Here is a 16,918-nt window from a genome sequence, read left to right as displayed (position 1 = left end):
TGGCCCAGGGTGGGGGTACAGCAATGGGGCTTGGTGGGTGGCGCATGATGACCAACGGGAATTGGTCAAAGGGCAGCCTGTCAAAACTCCTTCCCTCTAACTCCAGGAGAGCTGACCGCCCTTCAGCCAGGGTCTCTCCAGCAGAAGCCTGAGCCATGGGTGGGGCAGGGCAAGAGGGAGGGACAGGCGGCTGGAGTTGTAAGTGTGTGACGGCTGGCTTCCAAGAAGCCATGGCCAAGAAGTACCAGGGAGACGGTGTCGATGGAGGGAGGGGCGAAAGAGCCCTGGAAGGAGCAGTCACCGACAGGCCAGGCTGAGGGAAGGACACTCCGCCCCACCCAGCCCCCCGGAGGCCCCTCTTTCTTCCAGACTTCCTTTCCCATCATCCGTCTCAACCTGCCCCATGCCAAATTTCCAGTGCCTTGCCCTGGGCCTCGGACCACCAGCTCTTCTCCTGGGTAGGGCCCACACCTGAGGCTTTATGATCCTGGTCTCCTCCCTGGCCACTGCCAGTTCCTTTCCTGTCCTAGGCAAAGCTCCCAGGGGCCTTTCCCAAACTCCCACCCAAAGAATCTCACTCCATCGGCCCCAACCTCCTTCAGCTCGAGCCCAGCAGCCCCGGCTGCCCACAACAGCAGGACCAGGAGAGCCCAAAGCCTGGGCATGCAGGCCCTGCTGCAAGTGTGTGTCTGACCCCAGGGCCTGGGGAGGTCAAGGCCTTTGTGGAGACCCAGCTTACCCATCAGCGACAATGGCAGCTGACCCAACCTGGGCCACCCACCTCCCTGACCCAACCCTGAGCTCCTGACATCAAGGGGGAAGGGCAAGGATGACAAACTCAAGAGAGCTCTGCCTTCTGCCAATCAAGAGGCTCTCCTGCCCCCACCCACTCCCTAAGAATCTGGGCCCCCCAATCTCTATGTTCCTTATGAAGACAGCAATGGTCCCTGAGAGCTGCCCACAGACCCCTCCCTTCCTCGCTGCGAGAAACTGGGGCTCCCGGGCCCCCCACAACAGCTCCTCTGGATGTCCCTGTTCTCAACCAAGCGGAGACACCAGCAAGTGAGACAGAGAAAGACACAGAGCAGCATTGTTTACAATAAATGCTATATTGTGTTCACATGGGAGAATTGGAGGATTGCAGAATTCCTGTCCCCAAATGAGACCTTCCTGCGAAGGAGGCTGTGGGCTTCTGGGCTGAGAGGCTACTGCAGGGATGGGGTGAGACCCAGGAGAGGAAGGGAGAGGAGGAGCTGGCAAGGGGGTGGGAAAGAGAGGTGAGGCAGTAAGGGAGGGGATGGAGTTAGGAAAGGAGAAGGGGGCTGAGGGAGCTTCCTCACCTCAGGGTCCCACTTCCCCTCATCCTGGAGGACCTGGAAACCCACACCCCACATCCCACCCCCACCCACGGGCATCCAGGGCCCTTGTGGGAGAGGAAGGGATGGAGCCTCAGAAGGGGGAACTAGGGCCTGGGGAGTACCAGCTAGGGGTCCTAAGTGGCAGCGCGCACAGGGACAGGGGTGGGGCAGGGAAGGACTTAGGACTGGGACGCTGGGATGGGGGTTAAGGATTTAGGGTGGAAGGAACAAGGATGGGTAAGGGCAGAAAACATAAATGGGGAGAGATGTAGGGCTGGGAGCTGGATAGGGGAGGGGCGTGATTAAGAAGTGGGTTTAGAGGGGGAGAAGATATAAGGAATGGGGGAAGGGGCGCCGTAGAGAGTCACTTTAGCAGAGGGTAGGAGGCAGGGATGGGTTGAAGGCTGGTGACAGGTGTTGGGGGGCAGGTGGTAGGGATGCGCACAGGGAACTAGAGACTGAGGCCTGAGATGGGCAAAGGATGTGGGGACTGGGGATCTGAGAGAGGCCACATAAGATGAGGGCTGACACAGGAAGGTGCATTGGGATAGAGGTCTGAGCGACCACATCTGGTTTGCACAATGACTGTTCAAGGTATCAGGACAAGTATGCTATAGGCATTTCACAAGTTCAGAGAAGCTACTGAGCTGCCCAAGGTCCCACAGTGGAAGATCCTGGATTTGACCTGGGTTTGCAGGTGGGTTTCATCCAAGTTGAGAGGGTGCCGGTCTGGGGACAGTCTGATTTTGCCCAGGATTCCAGGAGGCTGAGCTGCACGAGTCCTTGGCCATCTCTTGAAATGGATGCAGAGCAGATGCTTCCTTCCCGCTGTCCAGGGCAGGTGGACAGGGTAGGGCAGGGCTCACATCGAGGACAAGTCCACCTCAGGTCTCTGGGTGTGCACCTGCCACAGAGCACATGAGAGGGAGTCAGAACAGAGCCACCTCGCTCAGGCTGGCTGGGAGTTCACTGCCTCCTGGTCCCAGCCCAGCCGCCTGCCCTGGTGGGTGGGTGGGGCAACTGGAGCTGGACCTGGGAGAACTTACCATCCCCCCTTTGCCCTCTCACCCTCACATTGGTGTCCACCATCTCCAAGGCCACCTGGAAATTTTCATCCTTGACTAGAGAGAGAGAAAAGAGGAGGGGAGAGTAGAAGAGGGAGAGGGAAGAAACGTGATGGAGTCAGGGCTTCAGGGGGCTTCTGTGTCCCCACGTGCCCTACAGGGACAGCCTGTGCAGGACCTGGCCTTCCCCAGGAGGGCTCAGGGAAGAGGAGATGCCAGCGCCCTGGCAGGAGCTATGTGTCTTTCTTGGCCAGGGAAGGTCACCTGGTACTGCCCAGGCTGGGGTGATGCCCAGGGAAACCCCTGCCACTCTTGCCCAGGAGGCAGGACTCACAAGGTTGGTCATCCTGGAAGCCCGAGTTGGAAAAAGTCCCTGCGGTGTCCTCATCCCAAATCTCAAACCATTTCTTGTCGTAGTCCCAGGACCTGAGTCAGGGCACAGTGTCGTCAGGACAGGGCCTCCGGGTCTGAGGCCCCTTGCCGCCCTCACCCCAACCCCCAGGGTGCTCACCGGGCTCCGCCTCGGCCGCTCCTCCTCCAGCGCCTGACGAAGAATGTCAGCGCCAGGAGCAGCAGCAGCAGCAGCGCCCCGGCCCCGGCCAGGCCCCCGACCAGCGCCCTCCACTGGACGGCCACCTCGCAGCGTGGGCCCAAGAACCAGAGCGTGTCCGTGGAGAAGCAGCTGGAGAGGGGGTCACAGGTCACAGACCCCGCCACCTCCCAAGCCCGGTTAACTCGCGCAACTGGACCCAGCCAGGGCTGGCAGGTGGGCGGGGCTCCCGACAGGGGGAGTGGGCGGGGCGCGCACGTGTGGGCGGGGCCTCACCGGCACTCAGGACCAGTCTTCTGCACAAAGCACTGGCCCTGGTTACAGTTGATGGCGCCTTCCACGTCTGACGTGCAGTTGGTGACACAGCGGAGCCGGTTCTCCTCCTCCAAGGGGAAGTAGTAATCCTCATAGCCCTCGGGAGCGACCCGACGGCAGATGGCTGTGGGGAGCAGAAGAGGCTGCAGAGAGACTACTCAGGAGCCTGGTTATAGGACTCTGAAAATGGATGGGGAGGACTCCATTTCCGAGGGTGGGGTGTCGTGGGGTAGACCGTGGGATCCGAAGTCGGCAAGGCAGGCCCCCCAGACTCTCACCGACTCCTCACCCTGCCTGCCAGTCCTCAGGAGGAAGCTGTTAATAAGGGTCAGGAAGTCATCACTTGCCTCCCCAAAAGGTCTCCCATTCTCCCCAGAGAATTTCAGCGGGCAGATGTCGCTGAGGGGTCATGGCCTCCTGTGGCCACTCAGTCCTTTGTCCCACACTCACCTTGTGGGGTCATCTCCGTCCTGGTGTCGTTTCTCACAGTGATGGAGTCAGGCTTAAAACACAAGGCTGAGGGGACAGAGACACAGGTGGAATTGGGATGAGTCAAGGGGTCTGGGCCAGGGAAGCAGGGCAGGCGTGGGGAGGGGCAGACAGGGCTCATCTTCCCCAAATAATCAGGGGTCCTCAGCCATCCTGGAGACCTTGAGCAGAACTGTCAGGCGGGCTCTTCCCCAGCACCCAGGTTCTGGCAAACCCCTCCTTAGCCCCATCCTTGACCCACTTGGCTGTGGATCACACCCCTCCCTCCAGCCCAAGGCGCCCAGCCTCGGCTCACTCTGGTTATTCTGGCAGCTGTCCATGTCCTGGCTGACATTCTGAAGCTCGTCTTTCAGGGCTGCCTTCACCATCTCATAGTTTGTCTCCAACTGGGAGCTGAAGGGCAACTCCAGCAGGACCACATAGTCCACCACGATGCTGCCATTCCTGAAATGGTCAAGGGGTTAGGCACCTTACAGGCCTCCCAGGCCTGGGGCACAGAGGTTCTAGAAGGGCACCTCCAAGGCCAACCATAGGTGGTCATGTGTAGAAGGGAAGGGGGCAAAGGCAACGAGTTGGGATGCCAGGCACATTATTTTCAGAAGGGGCTGCCAGCATCCCTGATGTTGTCAGCCTGGGAAGGCATGACAAGGAATGATTGGCATTCCTTTGCATTGCCTCAAGCCATTACCAAACCAGGGCCTCCTGGGCTCTCTGCCAGGCTCATGCTGACCCACTCAGCAGACCAGGTGCCAGCCAGAATGAGACCAGCTACAGTCCAGACACCAGACTTCCCTCCAGCCCTCAGGTACCACTTCCCTGCATGCAATCTCTCTCCTTCTGACGTGCTTAGAGAGGAGGGGTGGTGCCCTCCTTCAGAGAAATGGCTCCAGAAAATGATCGCTAAAGTCCCCACACTGCCTCCACCCCTCCCTTTATGAAGTCTGATGATTCCAAAAGCAAGAGATGGCTTCTCCAGCCTTTCTTTACGCCCCCTTCCCCCACCTCACTCTGCCTCCACAGCCTCAGAAGGGTCTCCTACCTCAGAGACAGGATCTCCACATCCTTGAACCCCTGCACATTTTGGTAAATCTTCTGCATCTGAAATGTGAAAAATTGCTGGCTCACGTCTGAACCTCCAGAGCTGAGGGCAACCAGGGGAGGACCTTTGAGTCCCTCAGCTCCACCCTCACCTGACTGCGGAAGTTGTCGCTGAAATCCTTGTAGGCCTTGGAAGTGTTGTCATGGAGATCCGGGAAGAACTCCTGGTCGACAGCCACCTCCATGCCCACTTCAGCGTCCACAGTTTCTGCACACAGCATGCCCTGCTCTGGTCACTTCACCATCTTTCCTGTCTGACATCACCCCCAGCACCCTGATCTGGAGGCTACTCCCATGAGCCCTCTCCATGTTCCCGAGGACTGATTGAAGAGCAGGAGGGAGAAGGTAGGAATTCTGGGATGACTTGTCCCGAGAAGAGGGAAAGAATGGAAGTCAGGGTGCTCTCGTCGTCTGCCGCAGTGGGAGACGAATAATGGCCCCCACCGATACCTAGGTCTCACTCCCCAGAACCTGTGACTATGTTCTGCTAGATGCAGGAGGAATCAAGGCTCAGGTGGAATGATGATTGCTGATCAGCTGATGTTAATGTGGGAAAATTAATGTGAAATATGGGAAAATGAATGGACCCAATGTAATCATGAGGGTCCTTAACAGTGGAAGACAGAGGCAAAAGAGTCAGAATGACTCAGGTGAAGACATGACTAGAAGACAAAGGCACAGAGATGCAATGCTCCTGGTGTTGAAGATGGAGAGAGGGAAGCTTGAGACAAGGAAGGTGGGAGGCACCAGAGTCTGGAAAGGGCAAAGAAATGGATTCTTCCCCGGAGCCTTCAGAAAGGAGCACAGCGCTGCTGAAACCTTGATTTAGCCCAGCAAGACCATGTCAGACTTCTAATCTGGAGAACTGTAAGATGAGACATTTGTGTTGTTACAGTTGTGAAGTTTGTGGTAATTCGTGACAGCAGCAATTAAAAACAATTACAGCTCCAAGCAACCCCAACCAGGAGTGTGGTCCTAGCCATGTGTGAAGGTGAGGGTGCACAGGAGGCATGGATTAGCAGTGGGCATGAGAGTGAAGGCAGGAATGGAGAACTTGAGCATTATGGCATGGGCACCTCCACATGGACCACAGGGCTGGGACCAGGGAGAGTCAGTGAAACCCAAGAGACAGTGCAGAGGGCAGGGCCCCAGCAACTCACCAAAATCCATCTGTTCTACTGCAAACTCACAGTGGGTGCCATAGAAGGTGCTGGGGCAAACACACTTGAGGCCATCCCATTGACCCTCATTCTCGCACACGCTGTCCTGTCGCTCACAGCGGTCCCCAGAGAACCCCGGGCGGCAGAGGCAGCGGTCCTGAATCCAGGTGCCATCATTCTCACAGGTTCCTGGGCAGCACGAGAAGAAAGGGAAGTTCACAATGGGGCCTGACATTGGTGACACAGGAATTTAGTAGGAGAAGGAACAGGGAGGTAGGAAGTCCAACCTGGGGTGGTGGTGGTCATCTGAGTAGTGGTTGAAGTTGTCATCTGAGTAGTGGAAGAAGTTGTCCCTGGTGACGTGACTGTGGTGGGAGTCTGAGGGGTGGTCGCCTGAGTAGTGGTCGAAGTAGTGGTTGTCTGAGTAGTGGTGGAAGTTGTCCTTGGTGACGTGAGGGTGGTAGGAGTCTGAGTTGTGGTCACCGGTGTTCTTGGAGTCTGGGTAGTGGGTGAGGTGGAGGCAGTCAAGTTGCTTGAAGTTGTCACGGCAGTTGGAACGCTGCTGCTTTGTTCGGTGGTCAGTGGGAGGCTAGTAAAGCCCGGCATATGCGGCATATTTACAGAGTTGGTGCTCATCCAAGTTCCACCGGGGGGTCTTTGTGTGCTTGTCAAAACTGTGCTGATGGGCACGGCCCCAGTGCTCATAGAACTAGGAGCATCACTAATGAGGTTGGTGGGACCAGTTTCGAGAACTGAAGTAGAAGTGTCCAGAGGTGTAGGAAAGACAGTAGTCATACTGGTGTATCCAGGAACTGTGACCTTCTCAGTGGTAGAGGGAATGACTGATAATGAGATGCTGGGTGTAAAGGTAACTTCATGAGTTGGATCCATTTCCACACATGGAGTAGTGGAAGAAGCAGGCACTATCGTAATTGATATAGTTTCTGGACATGGGGCGGTGAAAGAACTAAAGATAGTAGGAGTGATGGTTGTTTCGGTAAGAATAGGGATCACAGGAGACTGGGGTGTAGAAAAGCTTGTAGTAGCAGACAAAGAGGGAGTAGAAAAAGTGGTGACGGGAGAAGACTTTGTATTTTCTGTACTGGAGGTGGGCGGGGATGGAGGAAGAGAGCTAGTGGTGAACTCTGAACTTACTCTGCTGGAAGACAGAGTAGAGGATGTTTTCACTGTGGAGGCGGAAGAAAGGATGATGGTACTGAAAGGGGTAATTATGGCATTTGTACGGGTATTCAAAGTAGAGGAGGATGGTGTGGGAGAAACACTAGAAGGAATCTGTGGTGTTGTCGAGGATACTGTTGTGAGAATGGGGAGAGTAGTGGTACTGTCTACGTCTACAGTTAAGGCAGTCGCAGAAGTACCTGTGATCAAGGAGGCAGGGGTTGAAGTGTCAGTGGGAGCGGTGCTTTCACTTGTGGCCCGGGTGACAGTGGTAGTGGGAGATGCCGCGGTGGATGTGGCGCGGGGTGGAGGCGATGTGGTAACCAGGGTGGGTGGAGGGGTAGTGATGGTGGTGAAAGTGGGGGCAGGTTCTGTGGTGGAGGCAGGCGGAGACGACTGAAGCACACTCGTGGGTGACGTCTGGATGTTGGTGGTCGCTGGGGTAGAGGTGGTGGATGTTGGAGAAGACACGACACTCGTGGGTGTGATGGACGACGTGATAGGGGCAGGTGCAGTGGTGCCTGTGGTGGCAGTGTGTGTAGGAAGGTCACTGGTGGGCGTAAGGGTGATGTTCCCAGTGGTCGTGGCGTGAGCGGTTGCGTAGGTCGACGTGCCTGTGTGTGTGGTGGCTGCAGTGGAGGAGGGTGTTCCCGTGGTGGTCGAGGTCGTGAACGTGTGGGTGGTGGTGGGTGCCGGGGTGGTCCGCGCGCTTGTGCCCAGTGTACGTGTGCTGCTTGCAGATGAGGCGCCACCCTCAGTCTGCGTCGTCCCCGGACTGCTGGCAGACGTGGAAGGGGAGCCTGCAGATGTACCTGGAACACTGGTCGAGAGGGAGGGAGGTGGAGGGGTGTGCGTGGTCGTGAGCGTAGGCGACACGCTAGGCGTTGTGGCGGAGGTTGTGCTGGTTTCCGCGCTGTGGGAGGTGGGCGATGAAGAGGAGGTGAAGGTGGGGGAGGAGGGCGTGCTGGAGGCAGTCAATGTGGAGGTGAACTCGCTGGTGGTGGTCAAGGGGCCAGTGGTGCCCAGGGACGTGGGGGTGGTGGTTGTCAGTGTTGTGGTTGGGATACGTGTACTAATAGAAGACGGGGTTGCGACTGTGGATGTCAGTCTGGTACCAGAGGTAGGGTGCGAAGGTGTTGCTGCAGACGTGGTTGTGCTTCCCGTGGATCGGGTGTTTGAGGACGCGGTCTCTGAAGTGGTGTATGGTGTTGTGAGGGTGGGTGTCGTTACCGTGTCTGAGGTAGACGTCGCCGCCGTGTGAGGAGCTGAGGGAGTCGGGGAAGTGACTGTGATCGAGGTGGCAGGGGCTGAAGTGTCAGTGGGAGCGGTGCTTTCACTTGTGGCCCGGGTGACAGTGGTAGTGGGAGATGCCGCGGTGGATGTGGCGCGGGGTGGAGGCGATGTGGTAACCAGGGTGGGTGGAGGGGTAGTGATGGTGGTGAAAGTGGGGGCAGGTTCTGTGGTGGAGGCAGGCGGAGACGACTGAAGCACACTCGTGGGTGACGTCTGGATGTTGGTGGTCGCTGGGGTAGAGGTGGTGGATGTTGGAGAAGACACGACACTCGTGGGTGTGATGGACGACGTGATAGGGGCAGGTGCAGTGGTGCCTGTGGTGGCAGTGTGTGTAGGAAGGTCACTGGTGGGCGTAAGGGTGATGTTCCCAGTGGTCGTGGCGTGAGCGGTTGCGTAGGTCGACGTGCCTGTGTGTGTGGTGGCTGCAGTGGAGGAGGGTGTTCCCGTGGTGGTCGAGGTCGTGAACGTGTGGGTGGTGGTGGGTGCCGGGGTGGTCCGCGCGCTTGTGCCCAGTGTACGTGTGCTGCTTGCAGATGAGGCGCCACCCTCAGTCTGCGTCGTCCCCGGACTGCTGGCAGACGTGGAAGGGGAGCCTGCAGATGTACCTGGAACACTGGTCGAGAGGGAGGGAGGTGGAGGGGTGTGCGTGGTCGTGAGCGTAGGCGACACGCTAGGCGTTGTGGCGGAGGTTGTGCTGGTTTCCGCGCTGTGGGAGGTGGGCGATGAAGAGGAGGTGAAGGTGGGGGAGGAGGGCGTGCTGGAGGCAGTCAATGTGGAGGTGAACTCGCTGGTGGTGGTCAAGGGGCCAGTGGTGCCCAGGGACGTGGGGGTGGTGGTTGTCAGTGTTGTGGTTGGGATACGTGTACTAATAGAAGACGGGGTTGCGACTGTGGATGTCAGTCTGGTACCAGAGGTAGGGTGCGAAGGTGTTGCTGCAGACGTGGTTGTGCTTCCCGTGGATCGGGTGTTTGAGGACGCGGTCTCTGAAGTGGTGTATGGTGTTGTGAGGGTGGGTGTCGTTACCGTGTCTGAGGTAGACGTCGCCGCCGTGTGAGGAGCTGAGGGAGTCGGGGAAGTGACTGTGATCGAGGTGGCAGGGGCTGAAGTGTCAGTGGGAGCGGTGCTTTCACTTGTGGCCCGGGTGACAGTGGTAGTGGGAGATGCCGCGGTGGATGTGGCGCGGGGTGGAGGCGATGTGGTAACCAGGGTGGGTGGAGGGGTAGTGATGGTGGTGAAAGTGGGGGCAGGTTCTGTGGTGGAGGCAGGCGGAGACGACTGAAGCACACTCGTGGGTGACGTCTGGATGTTGGTGGTCGCTGGGGTAGAGGTGGTGGATGTTGGAGAAGACACGACACTCGTGGGTGTGATGGACGACGTGATAGGGGCAGGTGCAGTGGTGCCTGTGGTGGCAGTGTGTGTAGGAAGGTCACTGGTGGGCGTAAGGGTGATGTTCCCAGTGGTCGTGGCGTGAGCGGTTGCGTAGGTCGACGTGCCTGTGTGTGTGGTGGCTGCAGTGGAGGAGGGTGTTCCCGTGGTGGTCGAGGTCGTGAACGTGTGGGTGGTGGTGGGTGCCGGGGTGGTCCGCGCGCTTGTGCCCAGTGTACGTGTGCTGCTTGCAGATGAGGCGCCACCCTCAGTCTGCGTCGTCCCCGGACTGCTGGCAGACGTGGAAGGGGAGCCTGCAGATGTACCTGGAACACTGGTCGAGAGGGAGGGAGGTGGAGGGGTGTGCGTGGTCGTGAGCGTAGGCGACACGCTAGGCGTTGTGGCGGAGGTTGTGCTGGTTTCCGCGCTGTGGGAGGTGGGCGATGAAGAGGAGGTGAAGGTGGGGGAGGAGGGCGTGCTGGAGGCAGTCAATGTGGAGGTGAACTCGCTGGTGGTGGTCAAGGGGCCAGTGGTGCCCAGGGACGTGGGGGTGGTGGTTGTCAGTGTTGTGGTTGGGATACGTGTACTAATAGAAGACGGGGTTGCGACTGTGGATGTCAGTCTGGTACCAGAGGTAGGGTGCGAAGGTGTTGCTGCAGACGTGGTTGTGCTTCCCGTGGATCGGGTGTTTGAGGACGCGGTCTCTGAAGTGGTGTATGGTGTTGTGAGGGTGGGTGTCGTTACCGTGTCTGAGGTAGACGTCGCCGCCGTGTGAGGAGCTGAGGGAGTCGGGGAAGTGACTGTGATCGAGGTGGCAGGGGCTGAAGTGTCAGTGGGAGCGGTGCTTTCACTTGTGGCCCGGGTGACAGTGGTAGTGGGAGATGCCGCGGTGGATGTGGCGCGGGGTGGAGGCGATGTGGTAACCAGGGTGGGTGGAGGGGTAGTGATGGTGGTGAAAGTGGGGGCAGGTTCTGTGGTGGAGGCAGGCGGAGACGACTGAAGCACACTCGTGGGTGACGTCTGGATGTTGGTGGTCGCTGGGGTAGAGGTGGTGGATGTTGGAGAAGACACGACACTCGTGGGTGTGATGGACGACGTGATAGGGGCAGGTGCAGTGGTGCCTGTGGTGGCAGTGTGTGTAGGAAGGTCACTGGTGGGCGTAAGGGTGATGTTCCCAGTGGTCGTGGCGTGAGCGGTTGCGTAGGTCGACGTGCCTGTGTGTGTGGTGGCTGCAGTGGAGGAGGGTGTTCCCGTGGTGGTCGAGGTCGTGAACGTGTGGGTGGTGGTGGGTGCCGGGGTGGTCCGCGCGCTTGTGCCCAGTGTACGTGTGCTGCTTGCAGATGAGGCGCCACCCTCAGTCTGCGTCGTCCCCGGACTGCTGGCAGACGTGGAAGGGGAGCCTGCAGATGTACCTGGAACACTGGTCGAGAGGGAGGGAGGTGGAGGGGTGTGCGTGGTCGTGAGCGTAGGCGACACGCTAGGCGTTGTGGCGGAGGTTGTGCTGGTTTCCGCGCTGTGGGAGGTGGGCGATGAAGAGGAGGTGAAGGTGGGGGAGGAGGGCGTGCTGGAGGCAGTCAATGTGGAGGTGAACTCGCTGGTGGTGGTCAAGGGGCCAGTGGTGCCCAGGGACGTGGGGGTGGTGGTTGTCAGTGTTGTGGTTGGGATACGTGTACTAATAGAAGACGGGGTTGCGACTGTGGATGTCAGTCTGGTACCAGAGGTAGGGTGCGAAGGTGTTGCTGCAGACGTGGTTGTGCTTCCCGTGGATCGGGTGTTTGAGGACGCGGTCTCTGAAGTGGTGTATGGTGTTGTGAGGGTGGGTGTCGTTACCGTGTCTGAGGTAGACGTCGCCGCCGTGTGAGGAGCTGAGGGAGTCGGGGAAGTGACTGTGATCGAGGTGGCAGGGGCTGAAGTGTCAGTGGGAGCGGTGCTTTCACTTGTGGCCCGGGTGACAGTGGTAGTGGGAGATGCCGCGGTGGATGTGGCGCGGGGTGGAGGCGATGTGGTAACCAGGGTGGGTGGAGGGGTAGTGATGGTGGTGAAAGTGGGGGCAGGTTCTGTGGTGGAGGCAGGCGGAGACGACTGAAGCACACTCGTGGGTGACGTCTGGATGTTGGTGGTCGCTGGGGTAGAGGTGGTGGATGTTGGAGAAGACACGACACTCGTGGGTGTGATGGACGACGTGATAGGGGCAGGTGCAGTGGTGCCTGTGGTGGCAGTGTGTGTAGGAAGGTCACTGGTGGGCGTAAGGGTGATGTTCCCAGTGGTCGTGGCGTGAGCGGTTGCGTAGGTCGACGTGCCTGTGTGTGTGGTGGCTGCAGTGGAGGAGGGTGTTCCCGTGGTGGTCGAGGTCGTGAACGTGTGGGTGGTGGTGGGTGCCGGGGTGGTCCGCGCGCTTGTGCCCAGTGTACGTGTGCTGCTTGCAGATGAGGCGCCACCCTCAGTCTGCGTCGTCCCCGGACTGCTGGCAGACGTGGAAGGGGAGCCTGCAGATGTACCTGGAACACTGGTCGAGAGGGAGGGAGGTGGAGGGGTGTGCGTGGTCGTGAGCGTAGGCGACACGCTAGGCGTTGTGGCGGAGGTTGTGCTGGTTTCCGCGCTGTGGGAGGTGGGCGATGAAGAGGAGGTGAAGGTGGGGGAGGAGGGCGTGCTGGAGGCAGTCAATGTGGAGGTGAACTCGCTGGTGGTGGTCAAGGGGCCAGTGGTGCCCAGGGACGTGGGGGTGGTGGTTGTCAGTGTTGTGGTTGGGATACGTGTACTAATAGAAGACGGGGTTGCGACTGTGGATGTCAGTCTGGTACCAGAGGTAGGGTGCGAAGGTGTTGCTGCAGACGTGGTTGTGCTTCCCGTGGATCGGGTGTTTGAGGACGCGGTCTCTGAAGTGGTGTATGGTGTTGTGAGGGTGGGTGTCGTTACCGTGTCTGAGGTAGACGTCGCCGCCGTGTGAGGAGCTGAGGGAGTCGGGGAAGTGACTGTGATCGAGGTGGCAGGGGCTGAAGTGTCAGTGGGAGCGGTGCTTTCACTTGTGGCCCGGGTGACAGTGGTAGTGGGAGATGCCGCGGTGGATGTGGCGCGGGGTGGAGGCGATGTGGTAACCAGGGTGGGTGGAGGGGTAGTGATGGTGGTGAAAGTGGGGGCAGGTTCTGTGGTGGAGGCAGGCGGAGACGACTGAAGCACACTCGTGGGTGACGTCTGGATGTTGGTGGTCGCTGGGGTAGAGGTGGTGGATGTTGGAGAAGACACGACACTCGTGGGTGTGATGGACGACGTGATAGGGGCAGGTGCAGTGGTGCCTGTGGTGGCAGTGTGTGTAGGAAGGTCACTGGTGGGCGTAAGGGTGATGTTCCCAGTGGTCGTGGCGTGAGCGGTTGCGTAGGTCGACGTGCCTGTGTGTGTGGTGGCTGCAGTGGAGGAGGGTGTTCCCGTGGTGGTCGAGGTCGTGAACGTGTGGGTGGTGGTGGGTGCCGGGGTGGTCCGCGCGCTTGTGCCCAGTGTACGTGTGCTGCTTGCAGATGAGGCGCCACCCTCAGTCTGCGTCGTCCCCGGACTGCTGGCAGACGTGGAAGGGGAGCCTGCAGATGTACCTGGAACACTGGTCGAGAGGGAGGGAGGTGGAGGGGTGTGCGTGGTCGTGAGCGTAGGCGACACGCTAGGCGTTGTGGCGGAGGTTGTGCTGGTTTCCGCGCTGTGGGAGGTGGGCGATGAAGAGGAGGTGAAGGTGGGGGAGGAGGGCGTGCTGGAGGCAGTCAATGTGGAGGTGAACTCGCTGGTGGTGGTCAAGGGGCCAGTGGTGCCCAGGGACGTGGGGGTGGTGGTTGTCAGTGTTGTGGTTGGGATACGTGTACTAATAGAAGACGGGGTTGCGACTGTGGATGTCAGTCTGGTACCAGAGGTAGGGTGCGAAGGTGTTGCTGCAGACGTGGTTGTGCTTCCCGTGGATCGGGTGTTTGAGGACGCGGTCTCTGAAGTGGTGTATGGTGTTGTGAGGGTGGGTGTCGTTACCGTGTCTGAGGTAGACGTCGCCGCCGTGTGAGGAGCTGAGGGAGTCGGGGAAGTGACTGTGATCGAGGTGGCAGGGGCTGAAGTGTCAGTGGGAGCGGTGCTTTCACTTGTGGCCCGGGTGACAGTGGTAGTGGGAGATGCCGCGGTGGATGTGGCGCGGGGTGGAGGCGATGTGGTAACCAGGGTGGGTGGAGGGGTAGTGATGGTGGTGAAAGTGGGGGCAGGTTCTGTGGTGGAGGCAGGCGGAGACGACTGAAGCACACTCGTGGGTGACGTCTGGATGTTGGTGGTCGCTGGGGTAGAGGTGGTGGATGTTGGAGAAGACACGACACTCGTGGGTGTGATGGACGACGTGATAGGGGCAGGTGCAGTGGTGCCTGTGGTGGCAGTGTGTGTAGGAAGGTCACTGGTGGGCGTAAGGGTGATGTTCCCAGTGGTCGTGGCGTGAGCGGTTGCGTAGGTCGACGTGCCTGTGTGTGTGGTGGCTGCAGTGGAGGAGGGTGTTCCCGTGGTGGTCGAGGTCGTGAACGTGTGGGTGGTGGTGGGTGCCGGGGTGGTCCGCGCGCTTGTGCCCAGTGTACGTGTGCTGCTTGCAGATGAGGCGCCACCCTCAGTCTGCGTCGTCCCCGGACTGCTGGCAGACGTGGAAGGGGAGCCTGCAGATGTACCTGGAACACTGGTCGAGAGGGAGGGAGGTGGAGGGGTGTGCGTGGTCGTGAGCGTAGGCGACACGCTAGGCGTTGTGGCGGAGGTTGTGCTGGTTTCCGCGCTGTGGGAGGTGGGCGATGAAGAGGAGGTGAAGGTGGGGGAGGAGGGCGTGCTGGAGGCAGTCAATGTGGAGGTGAACTCGCTGGTGGTGGTCAAGGGGCCAGTGGTGCCCAGGGACGTGGGGGTGGTGGTTGTCAGTGTTGTGGTTGGGATACGTGTACTAATAGAAGACGGGGTTGCGACTGTGGATGTCAGTCTGGTACCAGAGGTAGGGTGCGAAGGTGTTGCTGCAGACGTGGTTGTGCTTCCCGTGGATCGGGTGTTTGAGGACGCGGTCTCTGAAGTGGTGTATGGTGTTGTGAGGGTGGGTGTCGTTACCGTGTCTGAGGTAGACGTCGCCGCCGTGTGAGGAGCTGAGGGAGTCGGGGAAGTGACTGTGATCGAGGTGGCAGGGGCTGAAGTGTCAGTGGGAGCGGTGCTTTCACTTGTGGCCCGGGTGACAGTGGTAGTGGGAGATGCCGCGGTGGATGTGGCGCGGGGTGGAGGCGATGTGGTAACCAGGGTGGGTGGAGGGGTAGTGATGGTGGTGAAAGTGGGGGCAGGTTCTGTGGTGGAGGCAGGCGGAGACGACTGAAGCACACTCGTGGGTGACGTCTGGATGTTGGTGGTCGCTGGGGTAGAGGTGGTGGATGTTGGAGAAGACACGACACTCGTGGGTGTGATGGACGACGTGATAGGGGCAGGTGCAGTGGTGCCTGTGGTGGCAGTGTGTGTAGGAAGGTCACTGGTGGGCGTAAGGGTGATGTTCCCAGTGGTCGTGGCGTGAGCGGTTGCGTAGGTCGACGTGCCTGTGTGTGTGGTGGCTGCAGTGGAGGAGGGTGTTCCCGTGGTGGTCGAGGTCGTGAACGTGTGGGTGGTGGTGGGTGCCGGGGTGGTCCGCGCGCTTGTGCCCAGTGTACGTGTGCTGCTTGCAGATGAGGCGCCACCCTCAGTCTGCGTCGTCCCCGGACTGCTGGCAGACGTGGAAGGGGAGCCTGCAGATGTACCTGGAACACTGGTCGAGAGGGAGGGAGGTGGAGGGGTGTGCGTGGTCGTGAGCGTAGGCGACACGCTAGGCGTTGTGGCGGAGGTTGTGCTGGTTTCCGCGCTGTGGGAGGTGGGCGATGAAGAGGAGGTGAAGGTGGGGGAGGAGGGCGTGCTGGAGGCAGTCAATGTGGAGGTGAACTCGCTGGTGGTGGTCAAGGGGCCAGTGGTGCCCAGGGACGTGGGGGTGGTGGTTGTCAGTGTTGTGGTTGGGATACGTGTACTAATAGAAGACGGGGTTGCGACTGTGGATGTCAGTCTGGTACCAGAGGTAGGGTGCGAAGGTGTTGCTGCAGACGTGGTTGTGCTTCCCGTGGATCGGGTGTTTGAGGACGCGGTCTCTGAAGTGGTGTATGGTGTTGTGAGGGTGGGTGTCGTTACCGTGTCTGAGGTAGACGTCGCCGCCGTGTGAGGAGCTGAGGGAGTCGGGGAAGTGACTGTGATCGAGGTGGCAGGGGCTGAAGTGTCAGTGGGAGCGGTGCTTTCACTTGTGGCCCGGGTGACAGTGGTAGTGGGAGATGCCGCGGTGGATGTGGCGCGGGGTGGAGGCGATGTGGTAACCAGGGTGGGTGGAGGGGTAGTGATGGTGGTGAAAGTGGGGGCAGGTTCTGTGGTGGAGGCAGGCGGAGACGACTGAAGCACACTCGTGGGTGACGTCTGGATGTTGGTGGTCGCTGGGGTAGAGGTGGTGGATGTTGGAGAAGACACGACACTCGTGGGTGTGATGGACGACGTGATAGGGGCAGGTGCAGTGGTGCCTGTGGTGGCAGTGTGTGTAGGAAGGTCACTGGTGGGCGTAAGGGTGATGTTCCCAGTGGTCGTGGCGTGAGCGGTTGCGTAGGTCGACGTGCCTGTGTGTGTGGTGGCTGCAGTGGAGGAGGGTGTTCCCGTGGTGGTCGAGGTCGTGAACGTGTGGGTGGTGGTGGGTGCCGGGGTGGTCCGCGCGCTTGTGCCCAGTGTACGTGTGCTGCTTGCAGATGAGGCGCCACCCTCAGTCTGCGTCGTCCCCGGACTGCTGGCAGACGTGGAAGGGGAGCCTGCAGATGTACCTGGAACACTGGTCGAGAGGGAGGGAGGTGGAGGGGTGTGCGTGGTCGTGAGCGTAGGCGACACGCTAGGCGTTGTGGCGGAGGTTGTGCTGGTTTCCGCGCTGTGGGAGGTGGGCGATGAAGAGGAGGTGAAGGTGGGGGAGGAGGGCGTGCTGGAGGCAGTCAATGTGGAGGTGAACTCGCTGGTGGTGGTCAAGGGGCCAGT

At 59.7% G+C, this 16,918-nt stretch overlaps 1 protein-coding gene across 1 annotated transcript; it reads right to left on the bottom strand.

Moving 5' to 3' along the window:
- Positions 1-1,088: 1,088 nt before the first annotated feature.
- LOC106839348 (mucin-3A-like) lies at positions 1,089-7,615 on the bottom strand (the record flags this gene model as incomplete). The annotated part of the gene is made up of 11 exons (XM_044747292.2): positions 1,089-2,262; positions 2,427-2,479; positions 2,757-2,848; positions 2,934-3,104; positions 3,249-3,411; positions 3,738-3,803; positions 4,072-4,220; positions 4,816-4,874; positions 4,967-5,082; positions 6,035-6,223; positions 6,322-7,615. Coding segments are annotated over 11 exons (2,394 nt in total), but the record flags the coding sequence as incomplete, so codon positions are not given.
- Between the last annotated feature and the right edge of the window lie 9,303 nt (positions 7,616-16,918).

This window comes from Equus asinus, chromosome 14, assembly GCF_041296235.1.
Source record: "Equus asinus isolate D_3611 breed Donkey chromosome 14, EquAss-T2T_v2, whole genome shotgun sequence".
Lineage (NCBI taxonomy): Eukaryota > Metazoa > Chordata > Mammalia > Perissodactyla > Equidae > Equus > Equus asinus.
This window is presented reverse-complemented; position numbering and strand designations above follow the sequence as displayed.